This window comes from Euleptes europaea, chromosome 6 (assembly GCF_029931775.1).
Source record: "Euleptes europaea isolate rEulEur1 chromosome 6, rEulEur1.hap1, whole genome shotgun sequence".
NCBI lineage: Eukaryota > Metazoa > Chordata > Lepidosauria > Squamata > Sphaerodactylidae > Euleptes > Euleptes europaea.
Genome location: NC_079317.1, coordinates 82,259,702 through 82,282,274, shown reverse-complemented (window position 1 = coordinate 82,282,274; position 22,573 = coordinate 82,259,702). Strand labels below are relative to the sequence as shown.

Genomic DNA, 22,573 nt, shown 5'->3' with positions numbered 1-22,573 from the left:
GGTAGTCTTGCAACGTTAGCTGTGTTATGGAGAGGCAAAGCACTTTTTGAAAATCCTGTTTTATAGAATACTATTTGGCAAACTGATACTCCAGCCCCCACGACCTTGTGTAACTTCAGTTTCTTCAGTGGGTGTTGCATAATGTACACCTGAGTGCTTCAAGCATGTTGCATCCTGTATTCATGTGGCTTCACCTCAAGTTCCAGAGGTTACTCCTGCTATGTGGTTTGCATCCAACTGGCTTTTTAATGTGTAGTCTGTGTGATTTTGAATTTTATTGTTCTGACGTGGCACTAACTTGACTTATTTGTTTTCTTCTAGATGCAACATGCTTAAGAAAACGTGATAGCATCTTTCAAATGAACCACCATCTAAGAGTATGCCATTAGAATATTCCACTCTCTATTCTTGGAAGATGGGAGAAAAGAATGATGACAAATGTAGTCAAGCTGGCCAGTTATTTGAAAACTTTGTGCAAGCCTCAACCTGCAAAGGCACCATACAGGCCTTTAATATCCTTATTCGTCAACTTGAGCTAGACCTTTTGGACAACAGGAACTTTTATACAAAACTTAAATCAAAGGTGACCAGTTGGAAGGCCAAAGCTTTATGGAACAAAATAGATAAAAGAGCAAATCATAAGGAATATAAGCGTGGAAAATCTTGTATAGGCACTAAGGTAAGGCAAAAGGATTCTGATGCATTACTTCGAAATTTAGATCCTTGCTTCTTTTCTGAAATAACCTGTACGAGTTGCCTTCTTGTGTGACAGATAACTACAATTGGTGGCTAGAGATCAGTTATAAATAAATAAATTTTATTTGCGACTAGTATGCCAGATAAAACAGGTAAAACAGAAACTGACCATACAGAGTAGATGTTTGCAACCAAGGCCAACAAAATTAGGAATCACCCAATTTTACATTTCCAGAGATTAAGGATGAACTACAATTGGTGATAAGGAAGTAAATGCAGCATTCAGTGAACTTGGCTACTTGAACAAATTAGCTGTTACACATTGTTACCATACTACTTATGGTATAATGGGTTGTCGACCTGTTCTATGAGAGCCAGCGTGGTGTAGTGGTTAAGAATGGCAGACTCCAGTCTGGTGAACCGGGTTGGTTTCCCCACTCCTCCACATGAAGCCTGCCTGGTGACCTTGGGCTAGTCACAGTTCTCTCAGAACTCTCTCAGCCCCACCTACCTCACAAGGTGCCTGTTGTAAGGGGTTGGGGAGGAAGGGAAGGCAATTGTAAGCCTTATGGTAGAGAAAAGCGGGGTATAAAAACCAACCTTTATTTATTATTTTTCTCCTGCTTTTCTCCCCAGTGGGGATCCAAAGCAGCTTGCAAAAAAGACTTCTACACCAATTTTATATGAAAAAGAAAAGAAAAAGACAAAAAATGAACAAGACATCCTGTGTTGATTTCCACTAGGATTCCTTGGCCAAGGCCATAAGCTTTAATCAAGGGGTCCCTAACCTTTCTGAGTCTGCGGTCACCTTTGGAATTCTGACACAGGGTTGTTAGCGAAACCACAAAATTGCCACCATAGGAGGTTATGCGCAACCTGCTTAACAGGATGCTCTTTAAAATAAACCTGTTGTTTAAACATATTTTCTGGCTGAAAAAAATATTTTCAGCTTGTCCTCAGTCATACAGCAAAGATCCTTGTGTTTTGTTGGCAGCTGCTGCTAAAATATCTGCATGCCCAGTCAGAAACCCTGCTAGACAAAAGCCCCACCTGGCCCTGCCTGCTTTCTAAAAACACATTAGCCACATGGGGGACTTCTCCTGTAATCTGTAAACTCTTGCCCTTTGAATAGGGCTGCCAGCTCCATTGGAGATTTTTGGGATGGAGCCTGAGAAGGGCGGGGTTTGGGGAGGGGAGGGACTTCAATGCCATAGAGTCCAACTGCCAAAGTGGCCATTTTCTCCAGGTGAACAGATCTCTATCGGCTGGAGATCAGTTGTAATAGCAGGAGATCTCCATCTAGTACCTGGAGGTTGGCAACCCTACCTTTGACTCATGCCTAGATTATAAATACTTGCAGGGGGGGGGAATCTTGCCCTGTTTAGATGTCTCAAGCTGGCAGCCATTCTTGCTTAATTCCCTTTCCTACTGAAAGAACTCCTGGTTTTCTAATTCTTCATGGTGTACTCTTCTACCCTCCTTGTGTACAGCTTATCAGAAATCTACTTAGTGCTTTTGAGTATTTACTCAAACAATAATCCACATTCTTTAATAATGAATGTTGCGTTACTCAATCTTCCATGATCAGAAAGTTACCTTTGTATTTTTGTATGTTCTCAAGTATTGGAGTGTTTACGGTATTGGAGAAAGCTGTAACCATGAGATTTTGAAATGTTAAATTTCATGCAATACAATGGATGTGTCAATGTGCTAGTTGTTTCACCCCTTTTTTGTAAAGCTTTTCAATATTTTATTTAGCATCATTACAATGAATCAAAGGCAGGAAAGGAATGATCGTGAAAACATGTTTCTGATTGGTCAGAAGGCAGAGCAGCTATGCATTTCCCATGGTCAGACTGAACAGGAAATTGACAGGAAATGATTGGTGCCTAAAAGGAAGGGACATGTCTTGTCAGAAGGCTTGTAGGAGGGGGAAAATGACTTGATTTTTTCATGTGATCACAGTATTACTGATGTATGTATGTTTCAAACTGTCCTAATAACAAATTAAAATATGGGATATATCTCAGGCTTCAAAAAATATTTTCTCTCCAGACCATTTCAAGCAACATCCTTTATATAATTACAAAGGGCTTTAAGAGGGGAGTGGACTTTAAAAGGGGAGGGCTTTAAGAGGGGAGTGGACATATTCATGGAGGAGAGGGGTATTCATGGCTGTTAGTTAGAATGGATACTAGTCATGCTGCACACCTATTCTCTCTAGTATCAGAGGAGTATGCCTATTATTTTGGGTGCGGTGGAACACAGGCAGGATGGTGCTGCTGTACTCGTCTTGTTAGTGGCTTCCTAGAGGCACCTGGTTGGCCACTGTGTGAACAGACTGCTGGACTTGATGGGCCTTGGTCTGATCCAGCAGGGCCTTTCTTATGTTCCTAATGTCGTTATTGCATTGTGTACCTCAGAAATTCATGACAGTGTATGTAGGATTATTCCATTCCCTCCCATCTCTTCATCATTAAAAACCAGGGTTTATGATTTATTTGATTTGTCACTTCTTTTAAATATCTTATAAAGGACCAAAGTTGGTTTTACTGCTGTTGGTATAAGCAGTCTTTCTGTGAGAAAATACTTAGTCTGGACAATGCAAATGAAAACATTGACCCTTACTGTGGCTATCTTTGAAGGATTCCTTACTTATGGTTTGTTGTCTGCTGTAAAAATATAATTATGGCATATGGGTGATAGGAAGCACATCTAGACGAGAGCAGTCTCTACTTTGAGGTCACGCTGGTCCTAGGAGGCAGAACATACCAGATTCTTACCTAACACCCTAGTAGTTCCACGGGGATATATGTATAGCATATAGCCAGTGCAGGAAAGCTGCTGGGCTCCCATAAACAAAAGGAAGAAAACTTTTGACGGGATGATTTCAAGCTCCTGCGTTCCTATCCCAGAAAGCCTATGCTTTAGGGTGCAGTTGGAAGGGGCACCTTTAGGAAATGTGAGAGCCAGTGACTGTGGGAAAGCCACATCCAAACCCTTGAGCAGCCATGAAGCTTAGTGGGTGATCTTAGTCAGGTTGTTATATTAATTTAACCTCTCTGGTGTCCTTATTCACATTTCCTGCCTTTTATTGCCAAGTAAAATATGTTTCAGTCATCTTTGAAAGATTAAAATTGGATGAGATGACACCGTTAGGGCATTAAACGTAACTCAGGTTAATGTGTTCTTTGGTGTAGAAAATATTTAGCCACTGAAAATTAGATTAAAGCTGCTGTGAAGCTAAAAACTGACTTCTTCAAGAATAGTGATATAAATATAATAAACAAAACTACATAAATTGACATACTCGTAATTCCTGCACTTGTAATCTTTGTATATAAGTTTATGGAGTTCTATCCCCTGAGCTCATCACTAGGCACAAAGTTGCTAACTTTCAACTTTTTTCGGTTTCTGCCTTTTAAGATGTTTGTCTGATGGTTGGAGATGATCGTTTGAAGCCTTGTAATTGGTGTGGTTTTGATTGTGCTTATGCTTACTCTAATAATGTGGCTTTACCTTTTTTGTGGACGGATGATTCGAGACTGCTCAGGGTTTTGTTTTTGTTTTAAGTCTTTTCTTGAATGGGCAGTTGGAGCAAAAACTAGATGAGATGGATCTGATTAGTACCAGCAGAGGAAATAGTTGGTGGGGAGGACTTAAATTTGATTAAAAGGCATATGGGAAGGAGTAAAATCCCCCCCACCCCCTGCACCTTGACCTGATCTATCAAGCCTCAGCAGATAAGATTTTAAAGGGGAAAATGTTGAGATATTTGATCATGGATTTCTGTCTCCGAGTTAGCTTTTATTCTCATGGTTTTTACAAGATCAGGCTCTTTTGAGTGATTCATATCCTGGACACTGGGAACCGGCAATAATTTTGTGTCTCCCACACTGCTCTGTGAGTAGCTTCCATGTGCCATGTTGTAAAAGTATGCAAACTAGGTGGCAAGCAAAGTGTGAAACTTAGATGTCTGCTGAGTACAGTACTTAAATCTGTGCTGATCTCATAACTTTTTTTGTCAAGCATTGCTCTCTTGTTTGTGGCACTGTACAAAGTGTTGCTCTAGAGAGAAATAATTACATTGTCCTATGTTATTTCATTGTACTTAATGCTAAAGAATTAATGTCTTCATACAATTAATATAATATGTAAGAAATGGTTGAGCCAAAATCTCTAAAACACAATGAGAGGTTTTTTTGTGGTTTGGGTTGGCATGCAGCGGCATGTAGTGACCAGGTTTTTGTATGCTTTACTAGATGTTTGGGGATGGGAGTGAATGAGCCTCTTAATGAAGAAGTGCTAGTCACTTCTGATGGGGAGCCAGTGTGGTGTAGTGGTTAAGAACGGTGGTTTGGAGCGGTGGAGTCTAATCTGGAGAACTGGGTTTGATTCCCCACTCCTCCACATGAGCGGTGGAGGCTAATCTGGTGAACTGGATTTGTTTCCCCACTCCTCCACACAAAGCCAGCTGGGTGACCTTGGGCAAGTCATTCTCTCTCAGCCTCACCTACCTCACAGGGTGTCTGTTGTGGGGAGGGGAAGGGAAGGTGATTGTAAGCCGGTTTGATTCTCCCTTAAGTGGCAGGGAAAGTCAGCATATAAAAACCAACTCCTCTTCTTGTTCTGGTCTGTCTTGATATGCGAACATTATATTTTGCTCAGTCAGCAGGTTAGGGGTGGTTGGACATGCTGAGGAAGTGTTAGTAATGAGCTTTTTCTTAGCACCAGTGCTAGCAAGCTTAATGAGTTCACTGAATGCCTCACCAAGACAAAATGAGGAACAGTAGGGTAATGTTTTTGTGTTTTTTTGGACCAGCTGAAGTGTACCAAGTAGTGAGTAACCCTGGGTCCCCAATATGGTGCCTTTGGTGGCCATAGCACCCAATAAGTGGGTTTTTTTTAGAAAGTGGCTGGGCCAGTTTGGGCTTTTGCCCAGCAAGGACTCTCATTGGCCACAGGACAAATCTGGCTATGCAGATTAAAAAAAAAAACAAACAAACATTGGTTTGGCAGTAGCTGCCACCACAGCTCAAGGGCCTTCATGGTTGGCTCTACCTTCATTGGCAGCCATTTTGTGGCTGTGCCCACCACACTGAATCAGAATGCCTGCAGACTCAAACAGTTTGGTGACCCCAGGAATAAGCATTCACATATACTGGGGCTCTTTTAATGTGTGGTGATTGGATGATGTTAAATGTATTGTTGTGTTATGTTTTCCCCCGTAATGAATCAACATGGATATATATTTTTCATCAAGGTGGATGAAAGGCATGGCAATGTGTTTAATGGCATCTAGAAGTGGTGAAGTTGTTGCTGACTTCTGCCATTTGATACCAGGACATTCTCATTATTTGTCTCTGCATTAGAGGTGACACTTCATTTCTAAGAGAGTGAGTAGGACAAAGCAGTGGCTTAACTGTCTCTACATTTCCTGTTAAATTGGCTTCTGATAACATCTGACTAGCAGGCTTTGTAATGTCAACTCAGCTTGTCTAAAACAACGTTGAGCATTTGGATGATGAAGCCGAGCTAGATGTTCTGAGAGTAAAAACGATACTAGCTGGCTGTTTTTCTTGAAAGCTGATGACATTAAACTAGTCCTATATTATTGCTTGCTCCTTGTGGTTTTCCTTGTTTTACCTCCTGCTTTTAAGTCTTCTGATGTCAGTATCTATCTGGGGATTTATGTCAGCATGCCTCTCTTTCTAGGTATCCAGCTAATGGAAGAGAGTTTGCTACACTGAAGCAGAATACAGTAGCTATAGAGCAGCCAAGATAAAGCACTGGGCAGCAACTCTTTCTGGAAAACAAATGGCTGCTCTGGACTAAAACGATATAGCAGAGACCATTCCCTAGCTAGCTCGGGGATAAACTGGCTGAGAACTTCTTGACTCTATGTATGATCAAGCTAGACTGAAGGAAATAGGAGCTGAATGTCTCCAGGCTTCAGTGTGTTTTGCTGATAGTAAAATAGTTTGGTGATTGCTGTATTGCCAGGAGATGTGCAAGTTCAGCCACTGTTGCTCACCACCAAAGAACTGTCAAATAAAGATGTGAATATGTACTTGAATCATTTGGACATGTGAATATGTACTTGAATCATTGGTCCCAGGGTATGGTGTAAGACAAGAGACAAAGCAACCTTGCTAAAGCTAAGAAGGTCTGAGTCTGGCCACTGCTGAGATGGTAGACCTCTTAGAAATCTTTAGATTTGAGCCTAGTAGCACCTTAGAGACCAAAAAGAGTTTCAGGGTGTAAGCTTTTGAGAGTCAGAGCTCCCTTTGTCAGACACAGTCTTAGGCCTGTTTCACTCACGATCACCCTCCAATTACTTCAGGGCTTTGTTTTCACTATGCACGTCTTTTCCAACATTTAGAAGTCACTTTGCTCTCTCTCTCTCTCTGCGTTTTATGGATGCTGTTCCTGGCAGTATCCAGAAAATGCGGGGAGCGAGTAAAGTGACTTCTAAAGGAGGGAAAGGAAGGGCATTATTAAAACAAAGTCCTGAAGTAGTTGTGGGGGGTGATTGCCATGGAAACAACATGTGTATAAAAGGCCTCAGAAACCAGTTCACCCGGGAAAGATGTGATATAAATATAATAGAAGACCTGGTAGCTAGCGCACAAGAAAAAAGTTATTCTTCTGTTAGGATTAGCTATGTGAATATGGCTTCTTCTAGCCAGGCAGATTTGCTTTCCATCTGTGCACAATTGGCTGACAGCTATACTGTACAAAGCCTTCACCATAACAAAGCAGAATTAGTCTGGAATTACAGACTTCATTGTTCCTGAAACTTTATGGAAGTGTTACGGGTATTTTTCACGGTGGATTTTGCTTCGGTTTCGAATCGGAGCAAACAATGAACTGATTTAAATAGCTTTTTCATGGCAGCGCAGATTCTACCCCCATCCCGAGGCATTTTCAATTTTTCACGGGAGAAACAGCGCACTTCTCTGCGCTGCTTACGTCTGCTGCCACTCACGACTCACCGCTCCAAATCCGCCTAATCCCGCCCACTCTTCCCATGATCCTGTGTGTATGTGTTGGGGGGGGCATCCTGAGAGCGGCAAATCCAAGCCAAAACTCCCATCACCCTTCTGAAGAGGGGCAGCCAGTCTGCTCTGGGTCTCCCTCCTGCCGGTGCGATGCTGTTAGAGTGGCAACTCCCCCAGCCAATCACCGTTCTTGGGGGAGGAGAAAGGAGACGTCCCGGGGAGCGAAGCAAAAAAATTTTCATGGGTATCCGAGCAACAAAACGCTCTTCTACTGGAAAGTACGGCTCAGAAGTGGTTTGGATTGCCTCTCTTTTAACCCGGCTTATTTTGCTCAGTGGCGGAAAACACGGATCTGCAGTGAATAACCAAAATTTGCCTCCGACACAAATCAGCATCGAAACAGCAGCAAATCTCTGTGAAGAATACCCCTTAGTGTTGTATTTTTTTAATAGTTTGCACCATTGTGCCCATTGTCATGATAGATGAGGCACCTTATAGCCACTTTCCCCACTAAGTTTCAATGGCACATTTGTCAGGATAGCTGTTTGGTATCGTACCTAACAGGAAACTAGATTTGTGGGGGAGATTTTGATAGCATTGGGTTTCAAAACTTGTAGTAGGGGTACTGACATTATCCAGGTGTTTCCTTTGTTCTCCGTCTTTGTTTCCTGTTGGCTGTTGGTGGATAGAAGGGCCATTAAGCAAAAATGTTTGCAGTAGTTACTGCAAACATTCTGCGTTTAGATTGGCTTGTGTGATTTGGCTTTTATGTTTCAGAGTTTTTAGGCTATTGTTTTAGCAAGACTTGATGATGATATAAAGGACACAATTATCTGAAAAGAAAACAAACTATTTGACCCTTGGAACATTTTGTATCTAGACCTTAAATTAGGCTAAATTATATCAGCCCATTGGCAATGGGTTGTTGAGTAATGACTTCAGTGTAGGTCATGCATAGAAAAGATACTTTGTAAGCATATTTGTTCATAGCCTTGCAATAAGCCATTGCAAGTCAGACAGGTCAGCTAACTTTTACAGGATTTTCCAAAATCAGAATTGCTTCTTTTTTTAAAGTGAATTTTTATTTTCAGAACAACATCAAACAAAACACACAACATATACACATTTAACATATCCAAGACAAGACATTAAAGGTAGTCCACTGTGCAAGCACTGGGTCATTCCTGACCCATGGGGTGATGTCACATCCTTACGTTTACTAGGCAGACTATGTTTACGGGGTGGTTTGCCATTGCCTTCTTCAGTCGTTTACACTTTACCCCCAGCAAACTGGGTACTCATTTTACTGAAATCAGAAGGATGGAAGGCTGAGTCAACCTTGAGCCTGCTACCTGAAACTGACTTCCGTTGGGATTGAACTCAGGTCGTGAGTAGAGTTTTTGACTGCAGTACTGCAGCTTACCAGCAAACTGGGTACTCATTTTACTGACATCAGAAGGATGGAAGGCTGAGTCAACCTTGAGCCGGCTACCTGAAACCGACTTCCGTTGGGATCGAACTCAGGTCGTGAGTAGAGTTTTTGACTGCAGTAATGCAGCTTACCACTCTGCACAACGGGGCTCTTAGTCAGCTATTATTTAGAGCGATTATATATAAGTCTATACCTTCTACTATTTTAGCAAATTATTTGTAATTCTAAAATATAAACAAGTCTTAAAAGGAGGGGGGATCTAAGTATACTCTCATACCTTCTTGCAGGATACCTGAATTACAATATTTACTTGTTATGGTTATATAATTTCGCTTGAGTATACTAAGCCTTTCAATCAGCCCATATAGGAAATGATCAGCAATGCATAATTGTATTACATATTTTACCCTTGGCAATAGCCCTTTGAATCAGAATTGTTTCTGAAAAGGACTACACATGTTACATCTCTGTTTAGTCAGATGTTGCACAGAAGAAGGTGATGACCTCAGAGGATGATTGAGAAGGGAACAGTTGAACTGCAGGACAGCTTAGGATATAGATGAGTTAGCTTCTGACTGGAATTCCAAGATGAAATCAAGGTGGGAAGCCTAAGATAATAAAGGTGTTGAGAGGATGAGGAGTCATGTCACATGCCAAGAAGCATGAGGGTTAAAAGGGGGCAATTAGGTATGTCCTTGAGAGGTTTGTTGGGGATCTCCATAAGGGATGATCTAGTAGTCAGAGTGGGTAACATTTTCAAAGGAAGCTGAGAAGAGAATTGGAATGCTGGAAGCAAAGAAATGACTTGTATATACCAATAGGCCGAAGGCTTGTTGTTTGCCCTGAAAAAGTCTAGATAGTAGGGTTCTACCTTTTCTCCACCTTGCATGTTACTGCCCTGAATATACTTAAAGGAACTGTCTGTTTCCATTTAATTTTTGGTGCTGTGCTGTTATGGTTCAAGAACAAAGAACTTCAATTGCCTGAGGAACTTTCCGCATAACCAGTTAAAGTGTCCTTCTACTTCATTTGAACCTTGGAGCCATATTCCTTAAAGTCTGTCCAACACAATAATGTGTTGCCCCACTAATGCTTAACATGGGATCTGTTTTTTCATATACCTCTATCCTCTTTAAAGAACATCCAAAATAGGTCTGTTAAGGAGGGGGGGATTGGGACAGAGTGAATTTTGATGCAAGATCATTCATATGTTCAAATGTAAAAAGAGGGTGTGGATTTGGATTTTCAGCTCTCTAGGGTTGGCAGTTTAGCTGTTCTTGTAAATCCTGTTATCCTAATGTTCCCAATGGTCAGGCCTCTCTGGCAGGCAGTCATGTGTCCAGTTTTTAAAAAGGGGAGAGTACAGAGTTCAGAACTAAGATGATGTATTTCTTCTCCCCCTTAAAGAAAATTAACCATAACATTGCAATACCAGAACATATCGAATCATATTTTGAGAAGTAATTCCAAGTAGTGTCCAAATTCTCCAACACCTTTACTTTTTTTGCATAGGAATATCTAGAAATATAGGTCTAGTGTCTATTAACCTTTATTCCCACCAGTTGGAGAGAATAGTTCCCTTACTCTGTGCACACCATTTTTTTCTGACATTTTCTCGGGCAGATTTGCTTTGAAGAGTATTGCGCAAACATAAAAACAATTGCCAGTCTTCAGTTGCGATAGTTTGCCTCTCTTGCCATTGTTGAACACAAATTGCCTTTTCTGGAGGTGCAAGTCTTTTCTGAAGGTGCATCAGCATTTCTTCTTGGCAGGCAGAACTTTGTATCAGAAAAAATGTGTTTTGTAACGTGCAAGTATATTTTGGTTCAGTCAATGATTGCTCTCCTATCCTTGTTTTTTTTTAAAAAGGAACACAAAGCTGCTAGTTTTGTTCAATTTCACAAGTAATTATTGGTGGTGGAAAGGGCCATCAAGTCACAGCCAACACGGCGGACCCCAATAGCATTTTCATGGCAAGAGATAAACAGAGGTGGTTTGGTACAGCCTGCCTCTGCATAGCAACCCTGAACCTCTGTGGTGAAAGAAGGAGAAAGAGAGAGGCACCTCCCCGCAGAGGCCTTGGAGCGGCCACTCATTAAGAGGGAGAGAAAGAGGGGAGGGGGGCACAGCTCTTGGCATGCTCACTGCCATGGGGCAGTCCCTGGAGAATGGGTCTTCCTCAGGGGAGGAACTCTACCAGGAGAATTCAGCCCCAATGGAGCTGCCTCTGACCTCGCAGCCTGAAGTGGGGCCTGATTCAGCACAGCCTGGCGAGGAGGCTGACAGCTGGTGACTCTCCAGAGCAGGCACAAGACTTGCAGTCAGAAGTCATGGCAGAACCAACCCTGTCCTGCTCAGAGCCTGGACCCAGTGGCCCAGCTGTGAGCCCTCAAGCTACTAAGGCAGCAAAGGCTGACAGGTGGAGGCAGCAGCAGAGAAAGGCACTGGTGGCTAAAAGACGTAGTGCCTGGCAGGAAGCCTACCGGCATGTGCTGGAACAGCAGCAGAACTGTGAGTCCTCGCAGGAGGAGGACTGACAGAGAAGCCATAGCTGAATAGCCCAGGGTTGAGGAAGCAATGCAGTGCATACCTGAGCAACCTGCTGCCTCCCCCGCCTGAACAACTCTCAGTGTCTTTAGACCTTGGACTGGCTGTTTGGACCTCTGACTCTCCGTGACCCTCAACCTTGGACTGGCTACCTGGACTACAAACTGTAACTCTGATTTGGCAAGTACTGGACTCTGATTTCTGGCTTTGACAAATGGACTTGTTCTTTGGACTCTGCTTTACCCTCTCCCTGCTGTTGCCAGCCGCCTGGAGCAGTATCTCAGAGACACTGCAAGTGGAGGCCTGAGCATTGGCAGCTAGCCAGCACACTCACCTGCTGAGAGAGAGAGAGAAAGGGAAAGGCATGGGGAGAGAGGGAAAAGCAGCTCGGCTGTGGCGGTGGCACCCGGGAGTCGCTGGCAGGCCCGTCTGGCTGCAGCCAGACTGAAAGGTGAGGGGGGAAGGGGGAGATGAGATCCCCCCTGTGAATTTCGTGGGGGCCCTCTTGTCTATTCCTAATCTTTTATTTGACAGAGGTCTTCTTTCAATGAATGTACATACTGATGGAGAAAATATATATTTTTTTTAAAAAAAACCCTTAGAGATTTGTGGTTGGGGACTGGAGATCAGACCCTGAGTACAGAGGATAATAGGAAAAATAAAACAGGATCCCAATAGAGTACAGCTGTGATTTCTGGTTTGAATGTGCCTCAAAAGAGTTAACACAAACAACCAACATGGTCAGTAGAATTAAAGATCTCTCAAGTACATGGGGATTTATTCACTAGCATAATCATAAATCTCTCTGGCCTTTCTTGTTCACATTTTTCCTTTATGTATCATACTAGTTAGTTGTCATCTTCATATTCCAAATCATGCTAATGTGAAGAATAAATTGACTATCCTGGCTGGTTTAATTAAAAAGTTAGGAAGTGACTTCTTAGGTAGGAGGTAATTGAATATCTTTAACTGGAGTCAAAGAATGGGCCATTAGTGGGAGTGTCAGACTTCTCTGATTAAAACCTGTCTGATCTGCATTTGAAATGCTACTTTTCACAAAACACTCTTGCTTCTGCATCCTTGTCTGATGTAAGAGTTTCAGTGTTTACTTCCAAATATATTTTAAATATCCCTTTGGACAAACCAATTGCGATGCAGATTTGTTCCTGACAATTACAAATTTAAACAACAAAACAAAAACAAAATACTGAGGTATTAGGACACTTGTCTAAACTCACAAGTTGGGACCACCTGGTGCTGGGACTTCCAGGTGGATCAGGGTCCCATCTGTTGGATCGTGAGGTCTAGGGCAACCTTTTTTTACTGCCTTTTGGAAGGACCTGCTTCTAGTTTTGATGCAAAGAGTGTCATCATCCTTCCTCTTGGTATGCATACTGGGAGGAGCATAAGCTGAGATCTTCAGTTGAGGGCACTCAGTGGTAGGGTTGCCAGCTCCGGGTTGGGAAACACCTGGGGATTTTGGGGGCGGAGCCTGGGGAGGGTGGGGTTTGGTGAGGGGAGGGACTTCACCTGGAGAAAATGGCCACTTTGGCAATTGGACTCTATGGCATTGAAATCTCTGTCAGCTGGAGATCAGTTGTAATAGCAGGAGATCTCCAGCTAGTACCTGGAGTTGGCAACCCTACTTAGTGGTGGAATGATTTCTCCATGGCTCTGACCTTTGGCTTATTCCTCATTCTACTACACCTTTTGTTGTTTGGCTTGTGATTCTTGTCCCTGGCTTGCTAGTTCTCCTGCCTGTGGTTTTGGCCTTGATACCAGTGAGGTAATAACTCCTGCTCCCTCTCTTCCTGTTATGTGGTAGTCAGGTTATGTGTTTTTGCATTTCAGTGGGTTCCAGGTCTCATATTGGGTTGTTGTTGTTGTTTTTCCTTCTAGAAAATGTTTGGCTGAGCAGCAGGGGAGGCTACATAGACCTTTTTAGGAAGAAGGAAATCTTAGTTCCCAAAAGTTTGTTCTATTCAGTAAAACTTTGTGGAAGGTCCATGCAGTAAAAGATATGAACCTGCTTTAGCTTCATGTCTGCTTGCTCATATGAAAAAGAGAGTTGCAGGCAAATGCTGTTTTCCACGTCTTACTCACTGCCCAGAAATGTGTTGCTGTTTGTAGCATTTTTCCCCTCCCCAGCTAACCTGGAAAGGGAAGTCTTTCTCCTACCCATCTGGAAGTTGGAAAAAAACCTGAATGAAACTTCTGGTGTAGAAGCTGCTGAGGAAACCCAGCTCAGTAAGACTCATGCTGTAACACAGATACTACTATTTGCCCAGTTAGTTTCCACTTGGTGCAGATTTAATTCACTGCATTAATATTTTTGATGCTTATACTGTGAATTGGCTGTGCAGTAAATATGTGCCGCACTTGAAGTTCTGCTCTTACAGGTGGGGTGTCCACTGGGCAGTGCCTACTGTAACATGGTAGTGTCATTTCTGATAGTGTTGGGGCATCATCAGTTGTCCCTTTATATGTCAGACCACTTGTCCCATAAAATGGCTCCTTTTGCATGGTAGTTTAATGGTATAATGTATCCTTAAAAGCTATGGTAGTCCTGTGTCCTGTGAGGCCGGGGTCAGGCGCTGAAGCATTCAGGTGCCAGAGACGTTGAATTCAGGCGTTCCCCCCCTTCTCTCCAACGCAATTGTAAATCCAAAGAGTTTAAGGTCCACACACAATTCCTAATCTAGCAAAGAGCTGAAATGGCATGAATAATGTCACTGATTTGGAAAGGGATTATGTATTTAAGTGCTTTGTTGTTCACTTCTGTAATGAAGTCTGTAACACTTATCAGTTAATCTGTCTAGAATGGATTTGTTTGGGTTTTATGGTATTTTAAGAAAAAACATTTTTTTTTTACTATGATTAAAAATATTTAAAAGTTAAAAACTGGATTCTCCACATTTCAGTCAACCACTTTATTTTTAACGGTAAAGAAAAACCACAACACACAATTAACAATTTGTTTATGACTGAAGGAGAAGCATCAGCTGAGAATGAGCCACTAAAAGTGTACTAAATCCTTTTTATTTATTTTACTGAGAACATATAACTTTTGCTGGGATATTGTCTGAACATATTACATATTAACTCAAAAGCCAAACGATTGGGGAGGATCATACTAAACTGTGAGTGCACTGAATTTTCCATTAGATTTTTACCACCTGCACATTCCAGTTCATGTTCTCCCTAGGGTTGCCAGGTCCCTCTTCACCACTGGTGGGAGGTTTTTGGGGCGGGGAGGCACTTCAACACCATAGAGTCCAATTGCCAAAGCAGCCATTTTCTCCAGGTGAACTGATCTCTATTGGCTGGAGATCAGTTGTCAAATACAAAAACTTTTAATGGCATAGAAGAGAGATCAGTTGTTGTAGCAGGAGATCTCCAGCTATTACCTGGATGTTGGCAACCCTGGTTCTCCCACATCAAAAAACCAGTCTTAAGAATTGAAGTGACCTTTGAAAACACTGTGGGGCTGCATGTTCAAGAGAGAATCAGCAAAAATGTATCCCTTGCACTTCATTTGAATTAAGTTCAACTGAAATCCAGGAAACTCTGACTGTCCGTCCCCCCTCTTTTTTTTTGCTTGAGTTAAACTGATGGAACAGGGGGGTCAGTACTTGCGTGGGAAAAATCACCTTGCATAGAAACAGAAGTTATTTTCCAGAGATGCTATGGAAACATAATATCTGTTCAAGTAAAAGCTAAACTATCTTCAATTTAGAGAAGATGTGTAAGTTTACCATATTAATATTTACATAAGGCATATAATGGAAGTAGTCTGTTAGATTAGCATAGACAATCTTTTAGTTTAAACTGAATAAAAATTACTTTGCTCTCAAAGTGACATTTGAAATGACTTAATGACAAATTTAATGACCTGTGAACAAAAATTGGATTCCCCCCCCTTCACAGCCAAGGTTTGTAAAAGTGTTCTGAGTAAAAACAAAACAAATGAACAATGTATAATATTAGCCTGTGCTTCTTGCATTGGTCACTTTGACTGGTGGAATTGGAGATTTAGAATAGTTGCTAGCTACTTCAGATTTTAGGGATGAGAGGTGAGTTGACAAATATTCTTATCAAGGTTTATTTTTGTATGTATTCATTCAATTTCTAACCCACCCTTTCCTGACCAAGTCAGGCTCAGGGTGGTTTACAACCGATTCCCCCACTTCAAATATATCCAGTCCAAACAAATACAAAACTCATTAATATCTATTGAAATTCTGTTTGAAATTCTGTTAAAAGGCATGTTCTCAATATATCCAAGGTTAAATTGCAATTTTTTTCAAAAATAAGGACTTCTGCTAATTGCGCGCTTAAAATGCATCATAATTAATGTAATGTCAGTGACCAAGCCTGTTGAACTTTCAAGGTGGATAAACAAAAGGTTTTGTACCAGTGATATAGTGGGGAAAGAGGTTACTGAGGAGCAGACTTAGTTTTTTGCTTCATGCTGTGCATAAGGAAATAGCTATTTATTTACCTAGTTTTATATAGGCTTACACTATTAACTTGAGAGACTCCTTAGGGCTCCCCTCAGACCATATGCAGTAGCACATTAATGTGAACTTCAGGCACTCCCTAAGAATCTTCTCGAAACTGTGAACCATTTAGAATCACAAGTCCAAGTCTGTATACTAAGCACTTCTAAAAAAGACATAATGGATCTAAGACCACAGGCTCTGGATGATTGAAAGCAACAAATCAAAGTATTTCTGTCTCTCAGGCTGCTTCTCTACAGAGTTTTGATCCACCTTGCCACGTACCAACCCACCCGCTCACATTGGTTTTTATTGTGGCTTCCACATGACATTGCTGTGCTTCCTTGTCTTCCTAGGTTCCCCTGACTCCACTGTGATTTTTCCTTAACTGAGTCTGGGGAAAGTATGGATGAAGCCTACCCGCATCTGGTACCTCTTCCTCTCCACCTCCAGCACGTTTTTGCTGTTTTTTTGTTTTTTTTAAAAAACCATTCTCTCTTGTAATATTGCTAAAGAGTTTACAACTACTGATTTTTTTTAAAAAAAATTAAATGGCAAAAAAGCCAGCCAGTGGTTGAGGAGGATGGGATAGCAGGTAGAAGGGGAAAACATGGGATGGAACCGCATGTGGAAACTCCATTGCTACTGTGAATGCCTTTGGGCTCACAGCAAGGATGAAAGGGAAACCCCATGCAGAATCAGCCTTTCTGTCTGTAGAGTAGGGTTCTGAAATGGTCATTGATCAGCAACCTCTCAGTAATATGCATGTGAGATATGGTCAGAAATAGTGGCCTGTGTCTTCAGTGTATGAATACTTTGGAATACTTTTTATATGTAACACCTGAAAACATTTCATTGTGTATTTTGTTTGGAAACGGCAGAGGATGTCATGTGGGAAGTCATACATGGAAGTCTGTTCTTATATCGTTGTTCAGATTGCATACGTCTGTATTTATTGCACAAGATTTTAAGACAATATTTACAGGAATTGAATTCATAGAGTGATTGCAATAAATCAATTGTATTCTTCAAAGTTGCTTTCTTAGGAAAACAGTTCCGTGGGAGGAATGTCTGGTCATTAACTAAGGTGCATTGGTCTCACTAGAGTAAAACCAGGGGAGGACCAGCCCTTTAAGTTAACGGGTAATTTCAATTGTACCGTTGGTGGTACTGCTGAGCTGAGTGGTCGTGCAGTGCTGAATTGTAGTATCACAGGGATCTCTCAGATTGGCTTGTTCTGGGGCTATTTATGCTTCCCTGTGGGCCCTTGAGTAAAACAGGAAGTATGATAGTGCCAGGTTAGGGTGCCACTGGTCCTATACTAGCAGATTGACTGCTAAGAAAAGCAGCAATAAATCGCATTGCAGAACTCTGAGTTGTCATGTAAATCACAAGAAGTGTGTCCTGAGACAGACTTCCCAAGCCCATATCAACCATTCTGATTCTCAGTTCTTGATAGCATCTGGGCCAGATTTTTCTGATCCGTATACTTGGATCAATTGGTTCATGCTATTAGTACATTTACTATAGCATCTGTCACTTAATTTCACAGTAAAGCATCTAGAATTTGGTTCTTGTAGGTTATCCTGGCTGTGTAACCGTGGTCTTGAAATTTTCTTTCCTGACGTTTCGCCAGCAGCTGTGGCAGGCATCTTCAGAGTAGTAACACTGAAGGACAGTGTCTCTCAGTGTCAAGTGTGTAGGAAGAGTCAGAGAGGGGTCAGTCCATGTTCAGCCACTGCTGATTTCTCAGGTTGGCCAAGTCTGCAGTATCTTTCACGTTCTTTTATCCTTGTTTGTATGCTGCGCTTTGTGGTCCCGATGTAAACTTCTCCACAGCTGCAAGGTATACGATATACTCCTGAGAAATCAGCAGTGGCTGAACATGGACTGACACAAACAGGACACAGGGTCTTATTCCAAGACACTGAAAGACTGGACAATTCTACCAACTATTTTGTCAGATTGCACAGAGAAGCCATTGAAATTCATAAACATCAGCACAACTTTAACAGAAAGGAAGAGAGTTTAAGAATGAATAAGGCTTGGCTTCCTGCCCTGAAAAACCTCCAGACTAACAAAGGCTACAGTCAACAATAGCCATGCAGATTAGCTTTGGATTTCACACATTACCAGATCATTTCAGGATACAATGCTTCCATATTAACATACCACACTCTCATTAGTACATTATCTTGATACTTACAGGACAATGATTAGCACATTACGTCTGCAGGACAGTACTCAGCTCAAACCCAACCCCTCTCTGACTCTTCCTACACACTTGACACTGAGAGACACTGTCCTTCAGTGTTACTACTCTGAAGATGCCTGCCACAGCTGCTGGCAAAACGTCAGGAAATAAAATTCCAAGACCACGGTTACACAGCCCGGATAACCTACAAGAACCAATGAACTCTGACAGTGAAAGCCTTCGACAATACATCTAGAATTTGTTAGAACGAAACCAACCCTAGGAAATGATTAGTGGATGAGTGGTGCTTTTGTTGCATGTTCGAGCTGCTGCGGCCATCAGATATTTCTCCCCCTGGACAATCCTTGGACTTAAAACACTTGTTTGTGGCTGGAAATGAATTGGTCCACATGAATTGTCCCATCAGCTGCGTTGGGCATGATGATGAGGGAATTTACTCACATCTGGAGCATGGTCTCCTGCCTGTAATGTTGCTCCAGTCCAGAGATTCACAAACACAATGGAAAGCTAGACTCTTCTTGCCCTTCCTCATTCCAGTTGTACTCTTTTTCCCCCATCTAAGATCACAGTTGCTTTTCTACACAAGTTCTGTCTGAATAAGATTTTGAATAGTGTGTTTCTATCACTTACAAAAACAAAACAAGCAGGTCTCTTGTACATATATACTTCATTTAATTTATTCATTCCAGCATTGTGGCCTGCCCTATATGGAAAGGTTAGGGTGTGTATCAGTCTGTAATGGAAAGGCAAGGTTGCTCCAACTGGTGAATGAGGCCAGAACCAATAGGTATGAAGCCAGATAGCATTCTGCTGGTGGAATTACCTGATTCTACCTGAGATTACACCTCTATTGACTTCCTTAATGTCTGGACCTGGTGGGATAATTTACAAGTTAAGTTCAATTAAATCATCCTATAATATAATCCTGGCTTTCATAAATAGCAAAAAGAAAGTAGACTGAGAAAAGTTTCACTGAATGGTTCAGAAGATCTTTGTCATTCCCCATTATTTTTATAATTTGGATATCCCTACTCTCCGTAGAGCTTTTTCTCTTGCCAGGATCAATGCCTTCCCATCTAGGATACTGTATGGAAGGTTCCATCAAATCCCAATCCAAGAACGGATTTGCTCCTGTAATTCAAATTCCTTGGATACAATTGAACATATTTTATGTGATTGCTCTCTATACGAAACACCTCATAGAAAATGGTTAAAAAACTGGTTACATCCCAAGTTTTACCTGTCTATTAAAGTTAAATGTCAATTTCTAATGAATGATTCAGCTCCAGAGGTTACTGTGGATGTCGCCAATTTTTTAGTAGAAGTGATAAATGTCCAAAAACTTACAACCTCTGATATCTGATGTTACTGGCTATGATTTTATTTCACCTGTTTTAAGATTTATGACCATTGTTTGTACCAATTGTAACAATTTATATGCCATTAAAGGTTTATTATGAAAATATTATGAGATCTTTGTCATCCATTTTAAAGCCTATTTCCAAAGCCTATTTCCTATTATGATTGCTTTCTTTTTCCCTCTCTCCTCAGTGCTTGATTGTTGGAGGTGGCCCCTGTGGTTTGCGGACTGCCATAGAACTTGCCTTCCTGGGAGTCAAAGTTGTTGTTGTGGAGAAGCGGGACACTTTTTCAAGAAACAATGTTCTTCACCTTTGGCCTTTTACTATTCATGACCTTCGAAGTCTGGGAGCCAAAAAGTTTTATGGGAAGTTCTGCGCAGGATCCATAGATCATATTAGTAAGTATACTGACCATGAGAAATGAGAGCGGGTTTGCTGTGTTTGATAAAATATGCACATTCTGCACAGACTCATGCTAAATATTTTTCTCTCTTCCTGTCAGATATAGATGGTGCAATTAATTGCCAAGTTATGCGCAAATAAATTCTGGCTAATCCAGTTGAGCTTGTTCAGGATTGCCCCGGTTTACCTGATACGGTGTGCCAGTATATCACAGCTGTATCAGACAACAAACACATAGCAGTCCGTGCCTAGTACTTTTGCAAGAACAAGGAATTAGATCATTCATTGAGCTTCTGCATCTCATTCACCTTGTAGTGTCTGTTTCTCCTGTGAGCATTTTTTTGTATAATTATTATGCAAGTTTGATGCTGAAATATTCTTTCAAACTTTCACCAAGGTTGAGAGAGCTCTTCTTTACCTTTTATTTTTATCCATAAGAAGACTTTCAGACTGTTAGGCTTGCTATTGCCATGTATTTACTTGTAAATAATAGACTTCATATTTTGAAGGGATCTTTTCCTCCCTAAACATTTATTTTGGCTCTACTGGTAGTATGAAGACTATTTTACACAGCTACTTCTAACAAATCACAAGAAGAGTTCTGCTTGTGGAATGACACCTTCCTACTCCCACCTCCTGCTTCAACCCATGGCATCCTTAAAACGTTGCCCCTGGGGTTCAGAGGATCCCAAAGAGGACTGTAAGTCCCCTCCCTCTATCATGGGTTTAACCCAAAAAGACATTAAATATTGAAGACAGGGAGTGGTCATGTCTTAATGTGATAGTGTGATCAATGCAGGTTCTTAAAGTACAAACAATACCACCAAATTAATTTTTTTAATTGTTAACTGTTGTTCAGTTGATTGGTTTCTTCTAGTTTGTACATATTGCACTTCTGGAGGTTTCCCTATTGTTCGTTAATTTAAAAATGTATTCCTCCCCATTCCAATTGCTGTGATAGAATAATGTTTAGTCATGTGTATCCTAAAATAACAGCCATATTATTTCTGTTTTATAGGTATTAGACAGCTTCAGCTTATTCTTTTCAAAGTTGCACTGATGTTGGGAGTGGAAATTCATGTGAATTTAGAATTTGTGAAAGTTTTGGAGCCTCCTGAAGATCAAGAAAATCAAAGTACGACAAACCTCATTTATTTATGCAATTTATTTTTAAGAAGCCCAGCAAGTTAATTTTATTTAAATAAAACACAGTATTTTTTCCTATATCTAGAAAGTTCTAACCTGTTGGGTACAATGATTAGGCATCATCTTGCTGACATTTCAGTTAACCGTTGAGGAGTAGGCAGGGTCTGAAAAAGTTAACTTCTATCCTATGCTCATGTGCTGACTGCCTTGGGCCATTTTTGCCATATAATCCTTTAACCATAAGCATTGAAAAGTCCAAAGTGGTTTTGATTGGCTATAAAGCTGCCAAATATACGTGATGTATCTGTTCGGTTTAATTTTGGTAGGACTGAAGTTTATTGCTTGTTGGGATTACTATTTTCCACCATGAGCAACACAGCAAATTAAGCTAAAGTTTGACATATAGACATTTCGGAACATTCATTGGGATAGCCAAGTTGCTTCAGGTTTGAAAATCATAGAATTAGTGATACATATATAAACTCTATAAACATTGAAATATGAGGGCTCTTCCCAGGTAGATTAAGTTTCATTTTTTTTAGCAGAACAATGTAATAAAGAACTACCTCATGAAGGTGAGAACCGTAATCCTTTCAGTGGAAGAGTGTACTTCTATTCAATATTTGTCTTAATTTAAGACAAATGTCAAAAGTTAAGCTTAAATATTACTAGAATTTACTTCATTTTTTTTCTAAAGAAGGAAATACCTGGCTTGTTATAATTATTTGACTAAATTATATGGTATTTCTAAGAGCTATTTCAGTGGAAAGCAGTTACGGGCTGCAAAGCTGGAATTTAAAAGTTCCTTAGGGATATTTTTGCTCAAATAAATGTATCCTTAATAAAATATTAAACCCCCACAAATATTTCATAATTGACTGGAAAATTACATAACATAACCTGCCAAAGTTTCCTCTAAGATGGTCCTTTGACTTCCCTGAGATTTCCAAAAATGATCCTTTGATCTTAGAGAGGCAGTACAAAAATCCTTTTTATATTCTATTCTATTATTGGTGAGGAAATACAATTTACTTCTGTAATCTCAATTCAAGGCTAGACTATTGAAACATGCTCTATGTAAAGCTGTTCTTGAAGACTCTGGGAGCTACAATTGGTGCAGAATAAGGTGACTCACCTATTGATCAGAGTTTGCAGGAAGAATCATGTAACTACCATTTTGGAGCAGCTGTGTAGATTACCAGTATGCTTCTGGGGCCATTGCTAGGTGCTGAAGGACTGTCTCTCCTATTATGAGCCTGTGGCTAACCTTAGAT

General features: G+C 40.9%; 1 protein-coding gene across 1 annotated transcript in view; it reads left to right on the top strand.

Moving 5' to 3' along the window:
• Positions 1–323: 323 nt before the first annotated feature.
• Positions 324–22,573, top strand: part of LOC130479028 (F-actin-monooxygenase MICAL2-like) — a 75,824-nt gene continuing 53,574 nt past the window's right edge. The window contains exons 1-3 of the mRNA XM_056851314.1: positions 324–679; positions 19,942–20,149; positions 21,172–21,288. Coding sequence (XP_056707292.1) covers positions 380–679; positions 19,942–20,149; positions 21,172–21,288 — 625 coding nt within the window. The 5' untranslated portion in view covers positions 324–379. The remainder of the gene's footprint in view (positions 680–19,941; positions 20,150–21,171; positions 21,289–22,573) is intronic.